Raw genomic sequence first — 18,237 nt, forward strand, 5'->3', positions numbered from 1 at the left:
AGAGGGCGCCGAGGCGTGCGCGGGGTACGAGGAGAGCCCAAATTTGCTCAATCCCTTTGGATTTCAAGCTGAATCAAAGGCATGGGATTGAAGCAAGAGTATCTGTGATCTCACGCACCCCCTGTTCATATATTTGACAAGTGCGGGAACATCCAGCTGCTCTTCCGTCACGATCCCCCAGAGCCTCCCTGACCGTGGGCACCGCAAGCCGCGGGGCCGACAGCCGGTGGAGTCCGCGCCCCCCTCGCAGGCCGCCGCCCCCTGTCTCGGCCCGGTTCCAGAGCGGGGGCAAGCCGCCCCCCGACGAAGCCGCCGCCGCGGGGCACCGGGCGGCTTCTCCCGCTCCGCCGCGGCGATGTACTGTGAGCTGGAGCCCCCGAGCCCCGCTCGCCGCCGCCGCCGCCTCCCCCGCCCGAGAGGCGCCGGGCCAGGCCGCGCTGCGCGCCCCCCTCCCCGCTGGTGGTCGGGCCCCACCGTTCTGGCGGGGTTTCCTCAGGAGGCGCGGGCTGGGCGCTGCTCCCGCTACCGGAGGACGTACCCGCTCCCCCCGTCCCTCCCCTCCCCTCCCTCCCGCCCCCCCCCGAGGAGGCCGCGCCGCCGCTCCCGCGGCGCTGAGGCGCGCGGCCGCCGGGAAAGGGGCGGGGTCGGGGCCGAGTCTCGCGGGCGGCCGCGGGGCCCCCGCGCGCGGCGGTGCGCCCGGTGCGCCGTCTGCGCGCGCGGTGGCCTCCCGCTCCCACCCGCCTCTCGCCGGCCCAGCGCGCCCGTCACGCGGCCGCCGGGAAGCCGCAGCGGCCCGCGCCATGGCTCTCCGGTCACGTGCCGCGGCCCGCCCAATGGGCGGCGAGCGCTTCGGCCCCGCCCCCCCGGGCGGGGGCGGCCGCGGGCTGCGGGGGGGCGCGATCGCATCCGCGGCGGAGACAAAGCGGGGCCGGTGGGCGAGCGGCACGACCGGCAGCGGCAGCCGGTGACCGCGGCGTGCGCCCGGCGGGGGCCTCGCGCGGGGCGCTGGCCTCCTGGCGGCGGTGACCGCCGGCGGTGGGTGGCGGGTGGGGAGGCCTCGAGGCGCGCGGGGCTGCCGGCGCACGCGGAGCGCGGCCCGGCCCGGCCCCGTCCCGGGCGCCGCCGTCGTCGCCACCGCCATGGCCTTGGCCAATTACAGCAGCCTGAACCGGGCCCAGCTCACCTTCGAGTACCTGCACACCAACTCGTGAGTACCGGGCCGCGCCGCGACGGGCCGCGGCCGCCGGGCAGGGCTGCGGCGGGGCGGTGCCGCGGCCCCCCCCTCCGTGTGCCCCGCCCAGGTCGCGGCGCCGGCGCGGCAGGTGAGTATGGGCGCGCCCGGCCGAGCCCCCTCGGCGCCGCCGGCCCGCATCTCGTGGAGCGGCCCCGGCGGCGGCGGGCGGACAGGCCCGGGCAGGGCTGTTGTGCTGTGGGCGGGCCTGCGGCCCGCGGGGAGTAACGGTGCGCGGAGGGGACTGGCCTCCGGGGGGACTCACCGGGGCGGGGTAGCCCCTAGGTCAGCCGTGCCCCCGCGGCCGCGCCTCTCCGGGGAAGCGCCTGCGCTGGCCGCGGCGGCTGCCGTCCCTCCACAGCACCGCGGCCCGCCTGCGCCTGGGCGTTTTGTGCAGGTAAATTTGAAGCAGGTATATGACATTCTTCTTCTGATCAGCATTTTGGAGCTGCTGTGGCTTTTGCACGTCACTGATGAATCGCCCGAAATAAGATCTCCTGAGAAGAGCCGAAGTTCTTTAAAATAGGTTACTTTTGAATGCTTGTCTAGAAAATGGGAAGGGCCGCCAGGAAACGGTGCTTAACGGGGTTAAGCACCCATCTGTGACCTGACTACTGCCTATAAGCCTTGTAGTGCCACGTACGGAAGAATTTAATGAAAGAGGTTGTTCTGGACGAGCTGCCCTGGAAGAACAGTGTGAACCACGCTTGTCACTTCTTCATTTTCATCAGCTGGTCACTGCCATGAGATTGTCTTCCAGTATTTTGTGGAAGAGCTGACTCTTACCATCGATAGAAGAAGAAATGAAGTGCAGGCTTATCTCATCACCCTTTTCCGTGTGTGAAGGCGAACTTGAGAGTGAAGGATTGGAAACTGCAGCAGTCTAAAAACTACTTATGCACAGAAATACAGGTGACTTGATTTCAAAGTAGCTCTGACTGCTTTTGCTGGTAACACAAAGTACATCTGCAAGAGCAACTAAGACGAATCTCACTTATGTATGCCAAGAGTGTTATGATCCACTTCTTTTCAAGATCAAGAAAGTAATGGGTTTTGCACAGGAGAAGAAACCTAGTAACAGCCTGGTGTCATACTTGGGTCTGCGTTCTGTGGCTTGGCTGGTAGCAGTTGTATGTAGAGTGAACAGCCTGGTGCCTGAAGGTGATGGAGAATACTGACTCACATTCCTGGTGCTCTCTCTGATTTGTGAAATTCTTATGTCCAGCTGCAGAAAACAAACCTTTTTACAGCTTAGAAGACTGTATGGTAGAGCTCCGTCAGCAGTTTGTGTTTGCCTGCAGAACACCAGAACTCTCTCTGTCTCCATAAGAAGATAATGTCGGTGCTGCCCTGAAGTATTAAGTGTTAAAGCTACTTCACATTGCCACTGTAGTTTCTGTTCTGCAAATGCTGCCGGTCTACTTCCAGTCTGCTACATGTCTGCAATGCATAACTGCATCATGAAATTGTTAGGAGGAGCTGGAAGCTAATGTGTATGAATAGGCCAAAGCCAGGTATTTTGGTCCGTCATGAGCGAAGAGCCTTTTGAGATTATGGGGATCGGTGCATAAGCCAAGCATTTCCCTAAGAATGGGAATGGAAACAGTGGAAGTCGTTTTTAAAAGCAAGGAAAAAAAAAAAAAACAAACAAAAGACCACAAAGCAACTTACAACAAATAATCAACCCCCTGCTACCCCAAGAAAAAAATGAGGACCCCTCCCCGCCCACCCCACCCCCCCCCCCCGCAGACCACAGCAATAACAGCATAGGGCTTTTGATAATGGAGACTCCTGTCTTTCAGACTATTCCCTCTTGCTGAGGAAAACCATACCATCTCAGACAAATTTCATTTTGGTGCTAAAGATGTTCTCATAGTCATGGAGGGAGAAGGTTTTTTTTTAAATTGCATTCAAGTTATCCGTCTAGCTGTTGAGGTGCAGAAGGAAACTTATTTTTCCCTCCTTTTTTAAGGCTTTCTTTAGGAACAGTTTTAGTATGTCTAGCGCAGAGTACTCGGTCTGAAGTGCTTTGCAGAAGCCAGTTTATCTGGTCCCTGAACTTGAGGACTTGCAGCAGATATTTTCAATAGCTTCTTAATGCTTCCATGCCTGATGGCAATTTTCACAGCGTGTACCTGAATCACTTTGGTTACCATCTTTTTTTAATAAAAATACCACTGTGCTTTTCCAAGTGCTTTCTCGATGAAGAGTTGAGTGGGTGAGTGGGGACAGACTTCATGGTAAGGCCGGTAGTGATAGGATGAGGGTAAGGGTTTTAAATGAAAAGAGGGTAGATTCAGGCTACATATAAGGAAGAATTTTGTTACGATGAGGGTGGTGGAACACTGTCCCAGGCTGCCCAGAGAGGTGGTCGATGCCTCGTCCCTGGAAGCATTCCAGGTCAGGGGGGACAGGGCTCTGAGCAACCTGATCTAGTTGAAGACGTCCCTGCTCATGGCAGGGGGGTTGGACTGGATGGCCTCTAAAGGTCCCTTCCAACCCAAACCATTCTGTGATTTTATGTGAAAGTTCTTTTAGATCCTAGAATGAAAATCACTGCGCATGAGCACGTAAAAATTACCTGTGCGTTGTTTTTATGTCTTCCCAGAGCCACCTGCTTGCCTTCATGTTGTTTTTCCTTAAATGGTGCTACTTTAAGATACTTCCAAAAGCATTCATTGAGATGATCACAAAACCACACCTGAGCCCAACCAACGTGTTTTTGCATATTTTGAATACTTGTAATGCAAAATTGAAAGAGTGTGTTAAAATTTGAACAGCTGAAATTGTCCTCTAACAGTAGGTAGGATTTAGCTTATGATTGAACTTGAGGTTTTTTTCTGTGACTAGAAACGTCCTGTTGAATACAGCTGTAGTGGAAGAAGGTTGCTCGAATAGAAACACGTTAAGATGACTGAATACTGGACTGGAGGGATACTAGCAATAACAGACCCACATCTCCCCACCATGCAAGCTCTCCTGTTTCTTCTTGTGTGTGTTTTCTGTTCTTGCCTGAAATGGAGTGCAGTATTGAGAGGAACTCGTGTTCTTGACAAGGATTCCAAACTTAAAGATTTTCCCAGATGTGGCCTCCCTCAGAACAAAAATGAACTCTTATGTCTTTCACTAGTAGTTAGGTCCTTGTCTGACTATGCAGGATCAGGAGTCCAGCCGAGTTCAAACAGGGGTGATCCTCTAAGAACTGCTTACAAAATAATTTTTTCTTCCCTTGGGACGTGACTCCACATGGTTGTTTGTAGACATGTTTGGAATTGGTCACGTCCTACAGAGTCATCTAACTTGACCTTTTGTAACCCAAATTTCAATAAATTGGCAGCATTGGACTTCCCTGTTTTGTGCCTTGTCAAGGCTGTAGTCCTGTGTGGAGCTGTCTTGAATGAAAGTTGGAAGCTGTAGAAAGGTCCAAGCCAGTCTGCTTCTGCCAAGATGAGTTGTCACTGAGACTACGGATTTTGATAATGCTTCCCCCCCTTTTCATGTGTCATTTCATCAGTTGTATTTCGATTCTCTGACTAATGGAGGTTACCGTTGCCTCTGATGATGCCCATCTGGCTCATGCTCAAGTGTTGCCACGTTATGGGCAAGCTCTGATAGACTCCATTTTGCCAACAGCTTGCCTCATGTTTTTTAAACTTCTGTTGCAAGTAAAATAATCCCAAGGTTTTTTTGGGAGGTGGAGGAAAATTGTCGCTGGTTGATAATGGTGGATGTTAATTAAGTATTTCAGGTACTTTTGGCTGTAAGGCAAGAGCATGGTTTCTGTTAAAACTGATTGAATCAGGCCAAAGCACTTCATGTGACTTTAATCAGACATTGACAAGATGAGTGCAAGTGTTGAGTTTAATATACTGAATAGAAGGTATTTGTAGTGTATATAAATTTTTCTTAGTGATAAATAGCTGGAGTGGATTTCACTTGCTTTCTAGCAAGGTTTCATTTTGCCTGTGTCAGCACAAGAGGTTCCAGTTTTGGTAGATGTTCAAGTTGAGTCTATGTGGAAATCGTGTTTTCTCTTGCCTCTGTTCTTATCACCTGCAGCTACGTTTTCAGCTGTTTTGTTCTGTTATCTTTCTTTGGAAATCCCTCTTTGTATCTTATTTGCATCTTTTCCTTAGTTTGAAGCATTCTTTAAATTGTAGAATGAAAGCTGCTAATGAAGTATAGTTAGTAGTGCTAAAGCATCCATTTGCTTATGCTTTTTTCCTGACATTGGTTACTTCCTAAATAAACTTCTGGGATGTTGATTTGTGGAGCTGAATAGGGGCTCGTAAACTCGAGGGAGGGCTTGAAATCTGTGCCCAGGAAATCCTGCTCAAAGAAAGAACACCAGGTGCGTTTGTGGAATTTTCCTGGTTGGGAAGATAGTCTCCAAAACACCATTCCTTTCTCTCTCCTCAAGAATGGAAATCTCCTTTCTCATGGTTCTAGTGATAACTTTGAAAGCGGATGTGTTTTACCTCTGACTGGAGCTGCGTTGATGGGTTTGCCTTGGCATTGAAGACGGATATGAAAGTTAGTTTTGTGATTATTAGCATTATGGAGCGCTATATATTTTATGTGTGAGAAGTATCTATATATCTGTTCTTCGAAAGCTGAAAATATGAAGAAGTATCACTGTTTGGTCACCTGTTGGCCTTTTCATGTAGTAGTGAAAGCAGGTTGTATGTGTGAAGACGCTTCATACAAACTGAAACATATTCATAAAAACAGTTCCTGAGGACTCAGTCTCTTCATCAAGCATCCTAGAGGAGCAACAAATTCCAGCAACTGTTTCTCCCGGTCTCCCCGCTGCTGCTAATATCGGGGTCCATGTGGCTCATCTACGTTTGAAATAATTGTTAGATGTTGAAGATAGGTCACCACACTAGGCGTTCAGTGGACATATTAATGTTGGCAGACAATGTATTGTAATGATTTCATTATCTCTTCAAGGTTTTCTCACCATGTATCTTCTTTCAAGGGTGAGGCACATAACTAATGGCTTTCAAACGGGTGCTGTTTATAAAAGGTGGCAGTGAAGAGGCTGGAAACTAAAGATGGCTGTTGAAATCGTGCTGAAGTGGCACCCGGCTAGATGATCTTAGGGCTGAGTTTGGAAGGTGGTGTGGAACAATGGTGGCAGAAGACTGTCTTTCTCTGGATTAGGAGCATTTGCAGCTATTGGAAATCCGCCAAGATCTGGAAGCTTCTTCCTGTCAGAAATAACTTCTGCAAAGGGAAGATGGCCCTTATGCGTAATCCTCGCCTGTCTGTGTTTGGCATCTACACAATGTTTGGTTGCCACGAAGAGACCTGTCAGTGTGGTGAATAATTGAAGATTTATATGAGTTGTTGACTGGTTCATAGGCTGGTTCATTAGCTCAACGATTTTCTCTGTTGTGTCTGTTGGCCATGCGTTGTTTTTTTAGACGGTAGTGAGCCGCGGTTTGTTGAGTCAGACTCCACGGAGTGGCCTGTTCGCTGTGAGTCTGCCTCTGGTAGACAGTAAAACGCTCATTTCTAGTCTGCTGCTGGCGGCAGATGTTAGTATTGTAGACATACAATTGGATATGTTTGAAATGTGGTTGAGATCGTGGTTTATTTAAAGGTCTCTCTTTTTAAGTGTCAGTGTAACCCTGCTGATTCTGTGTTTCGTTGCAGAACTACCCATGAATTCTTGTTCGGTGCCCTTGCTGAACTTGTAGATAATGCCAGGTATGTCCCTGAGACTGCGTAATGCCCCAGGTAAATGCGGTTAAGATTGTCTATTTGTTGATCTTGAGCGATTTTCACTTCTAGTAGACTTTACAAAAAATACAAACTGGAAGACTTTGCTGTAGTTTAGTATTAATATTTTCCTTGGTTGTCTTATGCTGCCACATCCGCCCCCTTGGGGAAAAAAAAAAAAAGGAAAAAGATATTATTCCTGAAAAGGTAATTTTGAGCGAATCATAGAACAACTCATATTGGAAGGGAAATGGTTAGAAGACACAAGATAGATTTAAAGAAAAAATAAGTCTGCTTTTTTCTTTAAATAAATTGGTAAAATAATAATTAGCGGAGCCTGGGACTCTTAAGATACTTAGATAATCCTTGACTCTTAGTATCAAGCATGGTGATAGGATGAATATGAAATCAGGAGTGGGATGCTGAAGCAAGAACAGTTAGAGCAGTTGTGACACTTGAGACACTTGGTATTTGGAAATTGCAGGTTTTGGGCCACACTGCTCGTGTCTGCAGTCAGGAGTCCGGGCTGTAGCTGTGTCTCAAACCTTGCGTGCTTAACCGCTGGAGCTTCACAGAGTACTCTGATGTGGCATTATGGAAATGTTTTGAGATCGTTTTCTATGAAGCGTGAGTTGTTGCCCTGCGCGGTTCACAGCGAGAGAAGATTCTGTGCGGGGAACCAGCCCTGTGCGTGCACGCTGTTGCTGCTGTCGCTTTTGCTACAACGTAGTTAAATGTGGCATCTTTGGGATTGGTGGGTGGCTTTCTCTTCAACTTCTTGATTCCTCCTCTGGCAAAAGAGAGGTTGGCTGCCTGGGGAGGAGGTACCTGGATTTGGCTGGAGACACAAAGACAAGACAAAGCGACTTAGGCATCTGGGAAGTGGGGTTTTGTTACAGCACTGCAGCTGCGCACTTCTGATCAGCAAACCAAGGGTTTGTGATGGTCTACATGGGGGGGGAAAAATAAAAATTGGTTTTGAGAAAAGGACGTAGTGCTCTGTATGGTGCTTTTTCAAGTACCGCGGAGGATGCACGGTGTACGAAGGGCTTTACTTAAATGATCCGGTAAGGACGCAGTTTCGTATGGCAGCCTCGAATGTGTTTGGCTGGGGTTTTATGTGGAGTTACTGAGCTTTTTGTAGGCAGCTTGCCAGAAAAAATGTAGGGATTGCTTGTTGAATACAGGAGGGAGCTCAGAAGCGTTTGCTTGTTGGATCCCCCGCCCCTAATGTGACTTTTGTTAAAAAGCCTATGATGCTTGCTGTAGAGAGGTCTAGTTGTGTGGCAGCAATGTTTTGTGCTGGAGTTTGAGTTCAACTAGGCAAAAAGTAAAACAATGTGTCTTTTAACTTGTGGGTTGGTGCTGACTGTGGGGCCTTTGTGGCCTTCGATCTGCGCAGCCAGTTAATTTTGGAAATTATTGCGTGTATCCAGATTTTAGCTTCATTTCTCTTTGAGATTTGAATACTGATTGTGTTTTTATTGCTTTGTAGGGATGCAGATGCCATGAGAATAGACATTTATACTGGTAAGTCGCTCCTGCTGCTTCCTTGCATGCCAGTAGTTAACTTGGATTTAGGCTGTGAATGCGTGTTGTACTTGATAGAATAAGAGTGAGGGTGTTTATGCCCGATACAGTGGTCAGTTTTGGGCCCTCTCACTCCAGGAGGGACCTTGAGGTGCTGGAGCGTGTCCAGAGAAGGGCGATGGAGCTGGTGAGGGGTCTGGAGCACAAGTCCTGTGAGGAGCGGCTGAGGGAGCTGGGGGTGCTCAGCCTGGAGAAAAGGAGGCCGAGGGGAGACCTTCTCGCTCTCTGCAGCTCCCTGAAAGGAGGGGGCAGCCAGGGGGGGTCGGGCTCTTCTCCCAAGGAACAGCGGATGGGACAAGAGGAAACGGCCTCAAGTAGCCCCAGGGGAGGTTTAGGATGGATATTAGGAAAAATGTCTTCATTGAAAGGGTGTCCTTGTTTCAGCTGGGGTGGAGTTAATTTTCTTTGTAGCGGCTGCCTTGTTTCAGGTTTGGAGTGAAAGCAACGTCAGTAATGCGTATTGTTACAGTTGCTGCTAGTTGGTATTTACAGTGTTCAGGGACTTTTGTCAGCTTCCTCTAGAAGCGGAGAAGGAGCACAGACGCAGCAATGGAATGGCCGATGGGATATTCCGTGCCATAGATGTCATGCTTAGTATATAAATGGGGGTTGCCTGAGGGGGTGGGAATTGTGATCGCTGCTCAGGACGGTGCTGAATTCACCACTTTACTGGGTGGTGAGAGTGACTTCTGTCATTATTATTGCTGTTTTCCTTTTCTGAGATCGTCCTATTAAACTGTCTTTATCTCGGCCCGTGAGGTTTTTGTTCCCTTTCCTTTCCCCTCCTTTCCCCCCTCTTCCGCTTCTGAGGGGAGGGGAGAGAACTGTGCCGGCTGTGCCAGGCTGCCAGCTGGGGTTGAACCATGGCAAAGGGTTACCAAGCACCGGAACGGGCTGCTCAGGGCAGTGGCTGAGTTGCCATCTACATGTATGTAAGAGACGTGTACGTGTGGTGCTTGGGATGATGTACACGTGGTGGACAGTGTTAGGTTTATGGTTGGACTCAATGAGCTTAAGGGCCTTTTCCACCCTATGGTTCTACTTTTTATCCTGTGCCCCAGTGCCTGTTGTCTTTCAAAAAGACAAATACAAATATCTGGAGAAAAGAAGGCTCCGAGGAGACCTTCTAGTGGCCTACCAGTATCTTAAGGGGGCCTACGAGAAAGCTGGTGAGGGGCTTTTTAGGGTGTTGGGTAATGGTAGGACTAGAGGGAATGGACTAAAACTAGAGATGGGTCGATTCAGACTGGACGTTAGGAAGAAGCTCCTCACTGTGAGGGTGGTGAAACACTGGAACAGGTTGCCCAGAGAGGTGGTGGAAGCCCCATCCCTGGAGGGGTTCAAGGCCAGGTTGGACGGGGCTTGGAGCAATCTGGGCTGGTGGGAGGTGTCCCTGCCCAGGGCAGGGGGGTTGGAACTAGATGATCTTTAAGGTCCCTTCCAACCCTGATAAATCTATGATTCTATGATCACAAATATTACAAATGACTTGGGCAAGGACTTAGATCAGCCTTCAGCTGAGGCTGGGTAAAGTGTGCAGCTGTTAATGCTCGACGCTTAAGAAACTTGCTTTTACAATGTACTCTTGTAGCATATATTTACATACAGTTTAAAGTGCAGGAGAAGTTCTTAGTCATTCTGTAACAAAAATCTGATGCTCTTTCTTACAGCTTTGCCATATTTGGGTTGTGAAAGCCTTGTTTGTTATGTTACTCTTGTTGTGAACGCTGATTCCATTTTATGGAATTTTTAACTTTTGCTTGTGGGAGTAGTGAATAATTCTTCTCTTGTAGAGCGACGGGAAGACCTACGAGGTGGATTCATGCTGTGTTTTTTGGATGATGGAACGGGAATGGATTCAAGTAAGTGACAGGAAGTTACACTTGCATTTTCAAGCTGAGGTTTCATGTTATGGCTTAAGCTGAATTAACAGCTTGGTTGTGTTGAAAGGGGCGTATTCCATGCCATGTTCCTGGCTCTGCACTGGCTCTTTTGCACCGTATCATGTATCAAACTATTCACCTCTTCAGTTGCGGAACGCTAATCTGGCCTAAAGAAAAATGTTTTGCTGCATTATAGAGTTGAGTCAGCCTGGCCTGTGTCTTTCCAGCACACCGAAGTTGGCCTTGGGGCTGGAGGGACAACAGCGTAGCCAGAAAAGGGAAGGAGCACAAGCTTTGTTGGGCGTAAGTCTCTTCCCCATGAGAGGCTGCCAAGCAGTTCGTGAATCTCAGCTCTAATGAGAAAGCGTGCCGTGACAGAAATTGCAAACTTAACTTTGGAAGGATTTTGCCATTGTTTCATTATTGGCATTGTGATGGAGATCAATACCTGACAATATAAAATCCTAGGAGTATGGGAAGAATATATCGAATGTGCTTCTGCCCTGTTGTAAGGACTGATGTAAATCTGTGATGTATCTAGCAGGAGAAAAGCCTTCTTGCTTTGCTTTAGCATCAGTGAATGGCACTGTCAACCCACACCACCTTCTTTGTGTCTCAAAGGCGAGTAAATCCTCCTGTGAGGAACCCTCTGCCGGGCCGAAAAGTTGGGCTAAATTGGAAGATTTTGGAGAAGGCAAGGGAGATGGGTAAATAGGCATCAACTAACATTTTTGTTCTTATGCCTTAGTACTTTAAGATCCTCTTGTGATATGAAGCGCTCAGTTCCATTTATTAATGCTTATAAAAACATGTTAACATCTTTGATACTTGGATTTGTGACCTGCATGAAGGAATTTAGTTTGAACTCTAGGTATCTTCTGGGTATTCTCTGGAATACAATTAAGGATGCTGAACAGGTCTTCTGAGAGTACTTTTCTGTCTCCAGTGGAACTGAAGGAAGCAATTAAGCCTCATCCATAAAACAAGTTCAGAGACTTAACCTGTGGCGTTCTCATAAGCCTTTGGATCGGGGAGAAGATTTTCTGCATGTCTTGAAAACTACATTGTTTCTCTCTGGATCGAGAGCAGAAGGTGACGAATGTCTGTTCTAATGCCGCAGAGTCCAAATAGCAGCTTTTACGCTGTTGTTGCTCCTGTATTGCTGATTTTGTGACAAAGCGGGATTTAAGTACTGGCTGAGTATTAAGTTGCTTCTTTTGACTGATTTTTCTGCTAAATCTTGAAGGATTTTGTCCTGAGTTTAGTAGTCTGAGATACTCTGTTAAGGAGATGGGCAGATACTGTGGGTTGTTGTGGTATGTCATGGTGCTATACATCGTATACAGTAAATACCATATACTTTATGTCCTTTGACTGTCTTGATGCTTCCATCAAAGTATGGTTCATTCCATATCTGAAATTACTATTTTTTTTTTTTATTTTAAATAGGCTGTGAAGTTATCTTTACCCCTTTCCAGGACGTTGCTTTTCAGTACGTAAAACTGGTGTGCAACTCTGCTTGTACAGAAGCCCTTCTTCATTTTCGGTAGTCTGATACATACTGTTTTGGTGCGGAGTCTAGCTCTACCGATCACATCTTCATGGCGTCAGTGCTGGATGGTCATAGTGAGCTTGGTAGGCGTTTGAAAGTCACTCGACTGAGGGCAGCCAGGTAGAAACTCCGCTGGCTGCCCTGTTTGCCTGTCGACATGGACAAAAGTGGCTGGGGAGCATCTGTTATTCCAGCTCCCTACGTGCACCTCCCTCTGTTTCTGTCCCCGGCTGTAGGGGTCTGAGTTTTAATTTCTCATAATGCAGGATTTACCAGTTTTAAAGACATCCAGAAGATCTCTTATCTGAAAGCTGATTTTAGGAGATGTCAGCAGAAAACCTTTATTGGCATTTTTTCCCTTCTTATTTTGAAAATAGCATCAACATCCACACAGACCTTCCTTCAACAGAAACCATGGAGTTTGGGAGTGTTTTATTTTTCCGCGTGATAATTTTAATTACGGGTTATTTCCGTTGTACATAAAGCTGACACGTTAAAAAGAATAACTGCGTGACTTGCCGTAGTGCTGTTGGAGCCCGCACTAGCGCGTGATCTTCCCGAGTACGCTGAAAGGACAGTGGGGAGGGCTGGATGAGGCACCGCCTGGGAGAATGAGTAAATGAACCCAGGCATCCCTGGGCGCTTCACACAGAGGGAGGAGCAGAACGGCCCAAGTGAAGCGTTCCGTTAACACATTCCCTGTGTTACGCTGTCCTGTCGCTGTTCGGGCTCATTGGTCTTGTTCTGTGCTGGACACCTCTATCTTGGTCTGGCAAACTGTGAAAACAGAGAAGCGTGTAGTGAGGCAAAGGGCCAAAATTGAGTGCTCTGTCTGATAGCTCCGGATTGTCAAACCGAATGGCAGTTCCTCAACTGAAATTAGAGAAAGGTGTAAGCGATCGGCGTTTCTTGAAGTGAGGTGTGTTTGTCAAGTGACTCTTACCACGGTTCCATTCAGAACTTGCTGGGTTGGCCCTCTGGATGATCACAATATGTTTGTACTCAAGCTGCAAACGTCTTATGCTGTAGAGTCATAAGTTCTCAAAAGATCTGAGGATTCGGTGATGCCACAGTACAGATCTCTTCTAAGAAAGCATTGCGTCCCACAGGGAGATATTAGCGTACTAGTACTAGTTCAAAAGTCTGGCTTTTCCGTAGGGGACTGAATAGGAGTCAGTTAGAAAAACAAACAATAGATCTCATGCAGTATATCTTAGGTCGGGATTTCACATCTTGTCAGTAGCATCGCTACTGAGGATACTTAGGCTTGATAATTTTACCTGCTGCTTGGACTCCGAAGGTGCTGCATGAATTTAGTGAATCAAAATGTTGGTTGAATGATTCAATGCATCGACTTGTAGGTTGAAAAAGTGTGACTACTAATGTAGAAAGGGATCTGTAATTGTATTCTTAAAAGACTGAAGAAAATAAGTCTTTAATTTGCATTTTAGACTCGGGGAACAGCCGAGATTGGAAATATCCAACCTTAGCTTAGATGAGATGGCTTAGCACCCTGTCCTGTTGTGTCTTGAGAACCTCCAGCGATGGGGACTCCGCCATATCCCTGAGGAGGTTGTTCCAGTGATTGATTGTTCTCACTCTAAAAATTTCTTTCTCCTATTGAGATGAAACCTCTCACAGTGCAACTTGTACCCGTTGACCTTTGTCTTTTCCATGTGGCTCCTCGTGAAGGGAGAGCCTTCATCCTCTCTGTAGCCGCTCTTTAAGTACTGGGATACTGTGATGAGATTCCCCCTGAACCCTCTCCTCTCCAGGAAGAAGAGACTTAGCTCCTTCAGCCGTTTCTCACAGGGCAGGTTCTCCAGCCCTTTGATTGTGTTCTCCTGTCCAGTCTGTCTGTGTCTTTCTTGAGTTGAGGAGACCAGAACTGAACACAGTACTCCAGTTGCGGCCTGACGAGCATGGAGCAGGACGAATGTCCCTGTAGTAATGCCTCTGTGGATGCAGCCCAGGATCCCGTTTGCCTTCATTGCTGCAGCGGCGCACTGCTGACTCCTCTTCAGTTTGTTGTCTAAGAGGACCCCCAGGTCCCTTTCAGCAAGGCTGCTCCCCACGCAGATCCCAGCCTGTGCTGGGCTTTTCGGTTACTTCATCCCTGCTGTGGGACCTTGCCTTTCCCTTGAACTTCATACAGTTCTTGCTTGCCCGCTCTTCCGGCCTGTCCAGGTCTCTCTCTAAGGTGGCTCTCCTTGCTCACCACCGTCAGGAAACTGGTGAGGGTGCTTTCGATCCCATCATCCGGATCCCTCATGAAGGTGTTGAACAGTGTGGGGCACAGCATCGGTCCCTGGGGGGCCCCACTTGTGACAGGCTGCCAGCCAGAGTAAAAACCACCGACGATCACCGTCTGAGCGTGACCTGTGGGCCGGTTCCCCAGCCGTCTTGCACACCACCCATCCGGTCCGTGTCTTGCCAGGTTGTCCGGGAGAAGGTTGTGGGAAACAGTGTCCAACGCTTTGCTGAAGCCCAGCTAAACAAGACCCACAGCTCTCCCCCCACGGACGGGGAGTCCTGCCTTGTTGTAGGAGGTGACCAGGTCAGTCAGGCGGGACTTGCCTTTGGTAAATCTGTGCTGCCTTACCCCAGTCACCTGCCCTTCGGCTCATAGCACTTCTTAAGAGGACTCATTCCGTTGCTTTCCCAGACTGAAGTAACTATATCAGTTCTTGCTCCTTTAAACTGTATTTTTGAAGTCTGGAAGCTCAAAAGAGCTCTTGTTTTACTGGATGCAGCTTATTAAGTTCTAATGTCTGAGTTACTTTATTAGATCTTATATTTTTAAAATGCTGTTTATCCAAGGCTCGCAATGGTGAGGAATGATGTTTAAATGTAACTGGGATTCTAGCACTGATTTTAAAGCGTGTGTATGCACTTTTGTGTGTAGGCAGTGACGCTCGGGGAATGCTTGATTTTTCTCTCAGGGGGAAAATGTCACTTTAACCTTGTAACACGTTGACGTTTCCTCTCAAGTTAACAGATTTTTTTGAAGTAAATTCAGCAGGTACGTATATCAGACTGATCAGTCAAATCACTAGCTGTGTCCAGCCGTTTCCTTCAGGTGGCTGGGTGCCTTGTGTTTGTTACCGTGATGAACGACATTGGAGCTTCTCCGCTGTCCCAGGGAAAGTTTGACTGGAAGTAGTCTTGGTTTAGGCTGATTTTTCCACCAGGTAGTAAATTAGATACTTCGGCCCTGGAATATTTTTTTGAGGATGCTGTCAAGTCCACTGCAGGTACTCTACCTCCTGCAAATACAGCAGGTGAATTTACAGAGAAGGCACGAAGGATAACTTCCTGCGCTCAGATCGGGACCTTCGTTAGTGTATTCTCAACTGGAGAACTTGGAAATACGAGCGGACTCCCCTCGAAGGGTGAAGCCGTGTCTGACTTCGGTGGCTGCCCTGTGACCTGGAGCAGGGTGGCGGGGAGCTGTGGCGTGTGACCCTGAGCGGGGCGGCGGGCAGTTGCCTGCAGGGACGTTTGCGGTGCGCTGTGTGCCAGCCACCGCGTGTGCTGTACCAGCCCGCCTGTCCTTTGGGAGGAGGCTCTCCTGCTGTCCCGGAGGACAAACAGCTCTGTTGCCCGGTTCTTTGTCCCAGGGGTCTGATGTTTCTTATTAGGAAACCTTTTATCTCTGCCCTTGATGCCTTTTCTTGGGATCTTGGGATTTTCTTCTGAAGATCAGCCTGCCATCTTGAGCAAATTCCTTTGGAGTGCTTTTTTTCTCTCCTCTGTTTGGCATAGATCACGTCGCTCTCCTTTTTGTTGCTAGGGAGTTTGGGGTTTTTTTTAGGTCTAGTAACTCTGAGACACGACAAAACAAAAACAGTGTGACTAAAATAGCCTTGAGTGAAACTCCCTCCAGAGCCTTAACTCAAAAAAGCTGGGGAAAAAAAATTCCTTTGTACCTTGATTCTTGGGAGGAGGTGGAGAGTAAGTCTCTCCCAAAGGCAGCAAGCCTGGTGCAGAGAGGAGCTCCCGCAGTCCCCGGTGCTCCCCTCGGCTCTGTATCGTCTCCGTCCCTCTGCCCAGAAAGAAGAGTCTTTACAGGGTGGGTTTGGACATCCAGCATTGAGTGATAAACCATATGGTCACCTTTTCTGAGAGAGGAAATGCTTTGGACAATTACTCTTCACCCTTTTTAGGCTTCTCAAAGTTTTCTTAAAAATAGTTGTTGATACAGCTTTTTGTATAGCAAAAGGGTCCCAGCCGTTGTCTTTTCTGACCAGGCTTTAAAACTAACGCAGTAATAGCAATAATATCATCATCAATATCCTCACGCAAATCTCAAATATGAGATAATCTAATGTTTTCTCTTTTTGGCTAGAAAATACTAGAGCAGGCTGAAGAAAAGGAAGGGGTGCTCTCATCCAGTCAAAAGTTGGTTTTGAGATACTTGTGGACCTCTGTTATCAACGTACTGAATTGGGGCAGCGAGGTGCTTGCGCAGGTGTTCTGCCTTTTTGCCTTGTAATTTGTGGCTTTAAATCCGAATGGCATTTCAATGGAAAAGAGCGTTCTGTCGCCCAGCTTGGTGACTTCGTGTTGCACCGGTGGCGTTAGTACTAAACATCTTACTGCAGAAACTCGCCGTCAGCGCTGGCGGCGCTGGGTAAGTCTCCTGTGTGCTTAAACCCAGCTCGTCCGCACGCTCGGCTCCCGCGGAGCTGGCTGGTGGGGCGAGCGATGTCCCGCGCTTCCTCGCAGCTTGTGTATGCATTTGAGGGCTGTGATTGTTGTTAGCATTCCTGTCCAGGCACTTGGTGTTCCTAGCCTCTGGAATTGCATTTCATTTCTCCCAGTATAGTGCACGGTGAAACAATCGCTGTCCCTGGGCGGAAGGAAGAGGAATTGTTCTGTCCTATGGATGATGTTAAAAGGCTTTATCCCTCAAACAATAGAAAGGCTTGAACTAAAAATGACAGGCCCTCTCAGCTGTAAAGCCATCACGTCCTTTCACTTTGCCCTGTGCTAATGAAATACTCCGTTAATTGCTGCAGTGCTTGCTACCACCGCCTTTTCACCCACAGCTGACCCGCTGTCAGTAGCCCAGCGATCTGCTGTGGAAATTAGCTTTTGTCTTACTAGTGCGTTAATTAATCATAGTGTTCAGTTCAACACCACAAAGAAAAAATAACGTTTATCCCAAATTCAAGACCTTTTTTACAGTACTGACTTACGCTCTAGCGCCAGTGGTTTGGAGTCTGTGGTGTCAGCAGTGCGCACAGGAAAGCAGAGCCGCAGTGTCCCGGGGTGTATTTTGGTTTATGAGTGTGTTTATAATTACGGTGGACGCAACAGATCATCTCGTAAGACCTTTTTTTGTAAAAAGAAACATCTTTTTGTGGTTCGAATGAGGCACCGGGCTAGTCGGAAACTTAAAAGTCTCTTTGCCAGTGTAGTGGCACCTGTACAAAGGTTTTGATAACGTAAATACCATCGAGCAATGTGTATCTTACAGGGCTGTACGGTGGAGCTCCAGAATGAGATTTTGGCTTGGGCTTCTGGCCTCTTCCATGCTATAGTGTTTCTGCGCTATTTGAAGCGGTGAATAAGTTTATCTAAAAGACGTGTGTGTCTGTATATTAAAATAAGCTTTTTTTTGTTCCCTGTCTCTTCTTCCAGATGAAGCTGCAAGTGTTATTCAGTTTGGGAAATCAGCCAAGCGATCACCTGAGTCAACTCAAATTGGGCAGTATGGGAATGGCTTGAAATCGTAGGTATAACAAACGCCAGCCTCCTGAGATTACGGAGGTTAGAGTTGAGATAGTAAATGTATTTTGTGCTTGGAGGTGTATATCTTTTTTTCCAGGGGGGCAAAAAAAAAAAAAGGCAAATGAAATCTAAATAAAGATACCATGGTTTGGTAGACAGGAGCTCACTGAAGGTCCGCTGTGGTTCTTCAGTGGCAGAGAAGTCTGCCAAAGCTGATGACAGCGTTTTGCCATAACGTTTGCGTGATGCAGAGTGTACAGATCAGAGCTGGGGAAAAGCACGAAAGAGCAGGAAACAAAACCCTCACGTGCCCGTGACAGGTAGATAGTAAAATTGGAGCAACTTAGTGCTGCAGCCTCTCGCTAGGAAAGCTGTCTGGTGCAAGTCAGACGGACGTAAGCCTTTTCTTTTTTTCTTAGACAAAATGCATGGAGAAGAATGGGAATGATGAGGAGGAGTGGGATTAAGTAGCAGAGGAACAGAGGCAGTAAGGACAGCTTACTGGTTGGAGGGGATTT

General features: G+C 48.2%; 1 protein-coding gene across 6 annotated transcripts in view; it reads left to right on the forward strand.

Annotated features, from left to right (window-relative positions):
• Positions 1 to 984: 984 nt before the first annotated feature.
• The window catches only part of MORC2 (MORC family CW-type zinc finger 2), a 58,951-nt gene continuing 41,698 nt past the window's right edge, over positions 985 to 18,237 (forward strand). Inside the window, exons 1-5 of one of the 6 annotated variants that reach the window (XM_074606079.1) lie at positions 985 to 1,207; positions 6,893 to 6,946; positions 8,454 to 8,488; positions 10,342 to 10,410; positions 17,630 to 17,720. In XM_074606079.1, the coding sequence (XP_074462180.1) occupies positions 1,140 to 1,207; positions 6,893 to 6,946; positions 8,454 to 8,488; positions 10,342 to 10,410; positions 17,630 to 17,720 (317 nt within the window). In that variant the 5' untranslated portion in view covers positions 985 to 1,139. The other 5 variants (XM_074606074.1, XM_074606075.1, XM_074606076.1 and 2 more) reach the window with 5 other exon arrangements.

Source organism: Larus michahellis, chromosome 13, assembly GCF_964199755.1.
Source record: "Larus michahellis chromosome 13, bLarMic1.1, whole genome shotgun sequence".
In the NCBI taxonomy this organism is placed as follows: domain Eukaryota; kingdom Metazoa; phylum Chordata; class Aves; order Charadriiformes; family Laridae; genus Larus; species Larus michahellis.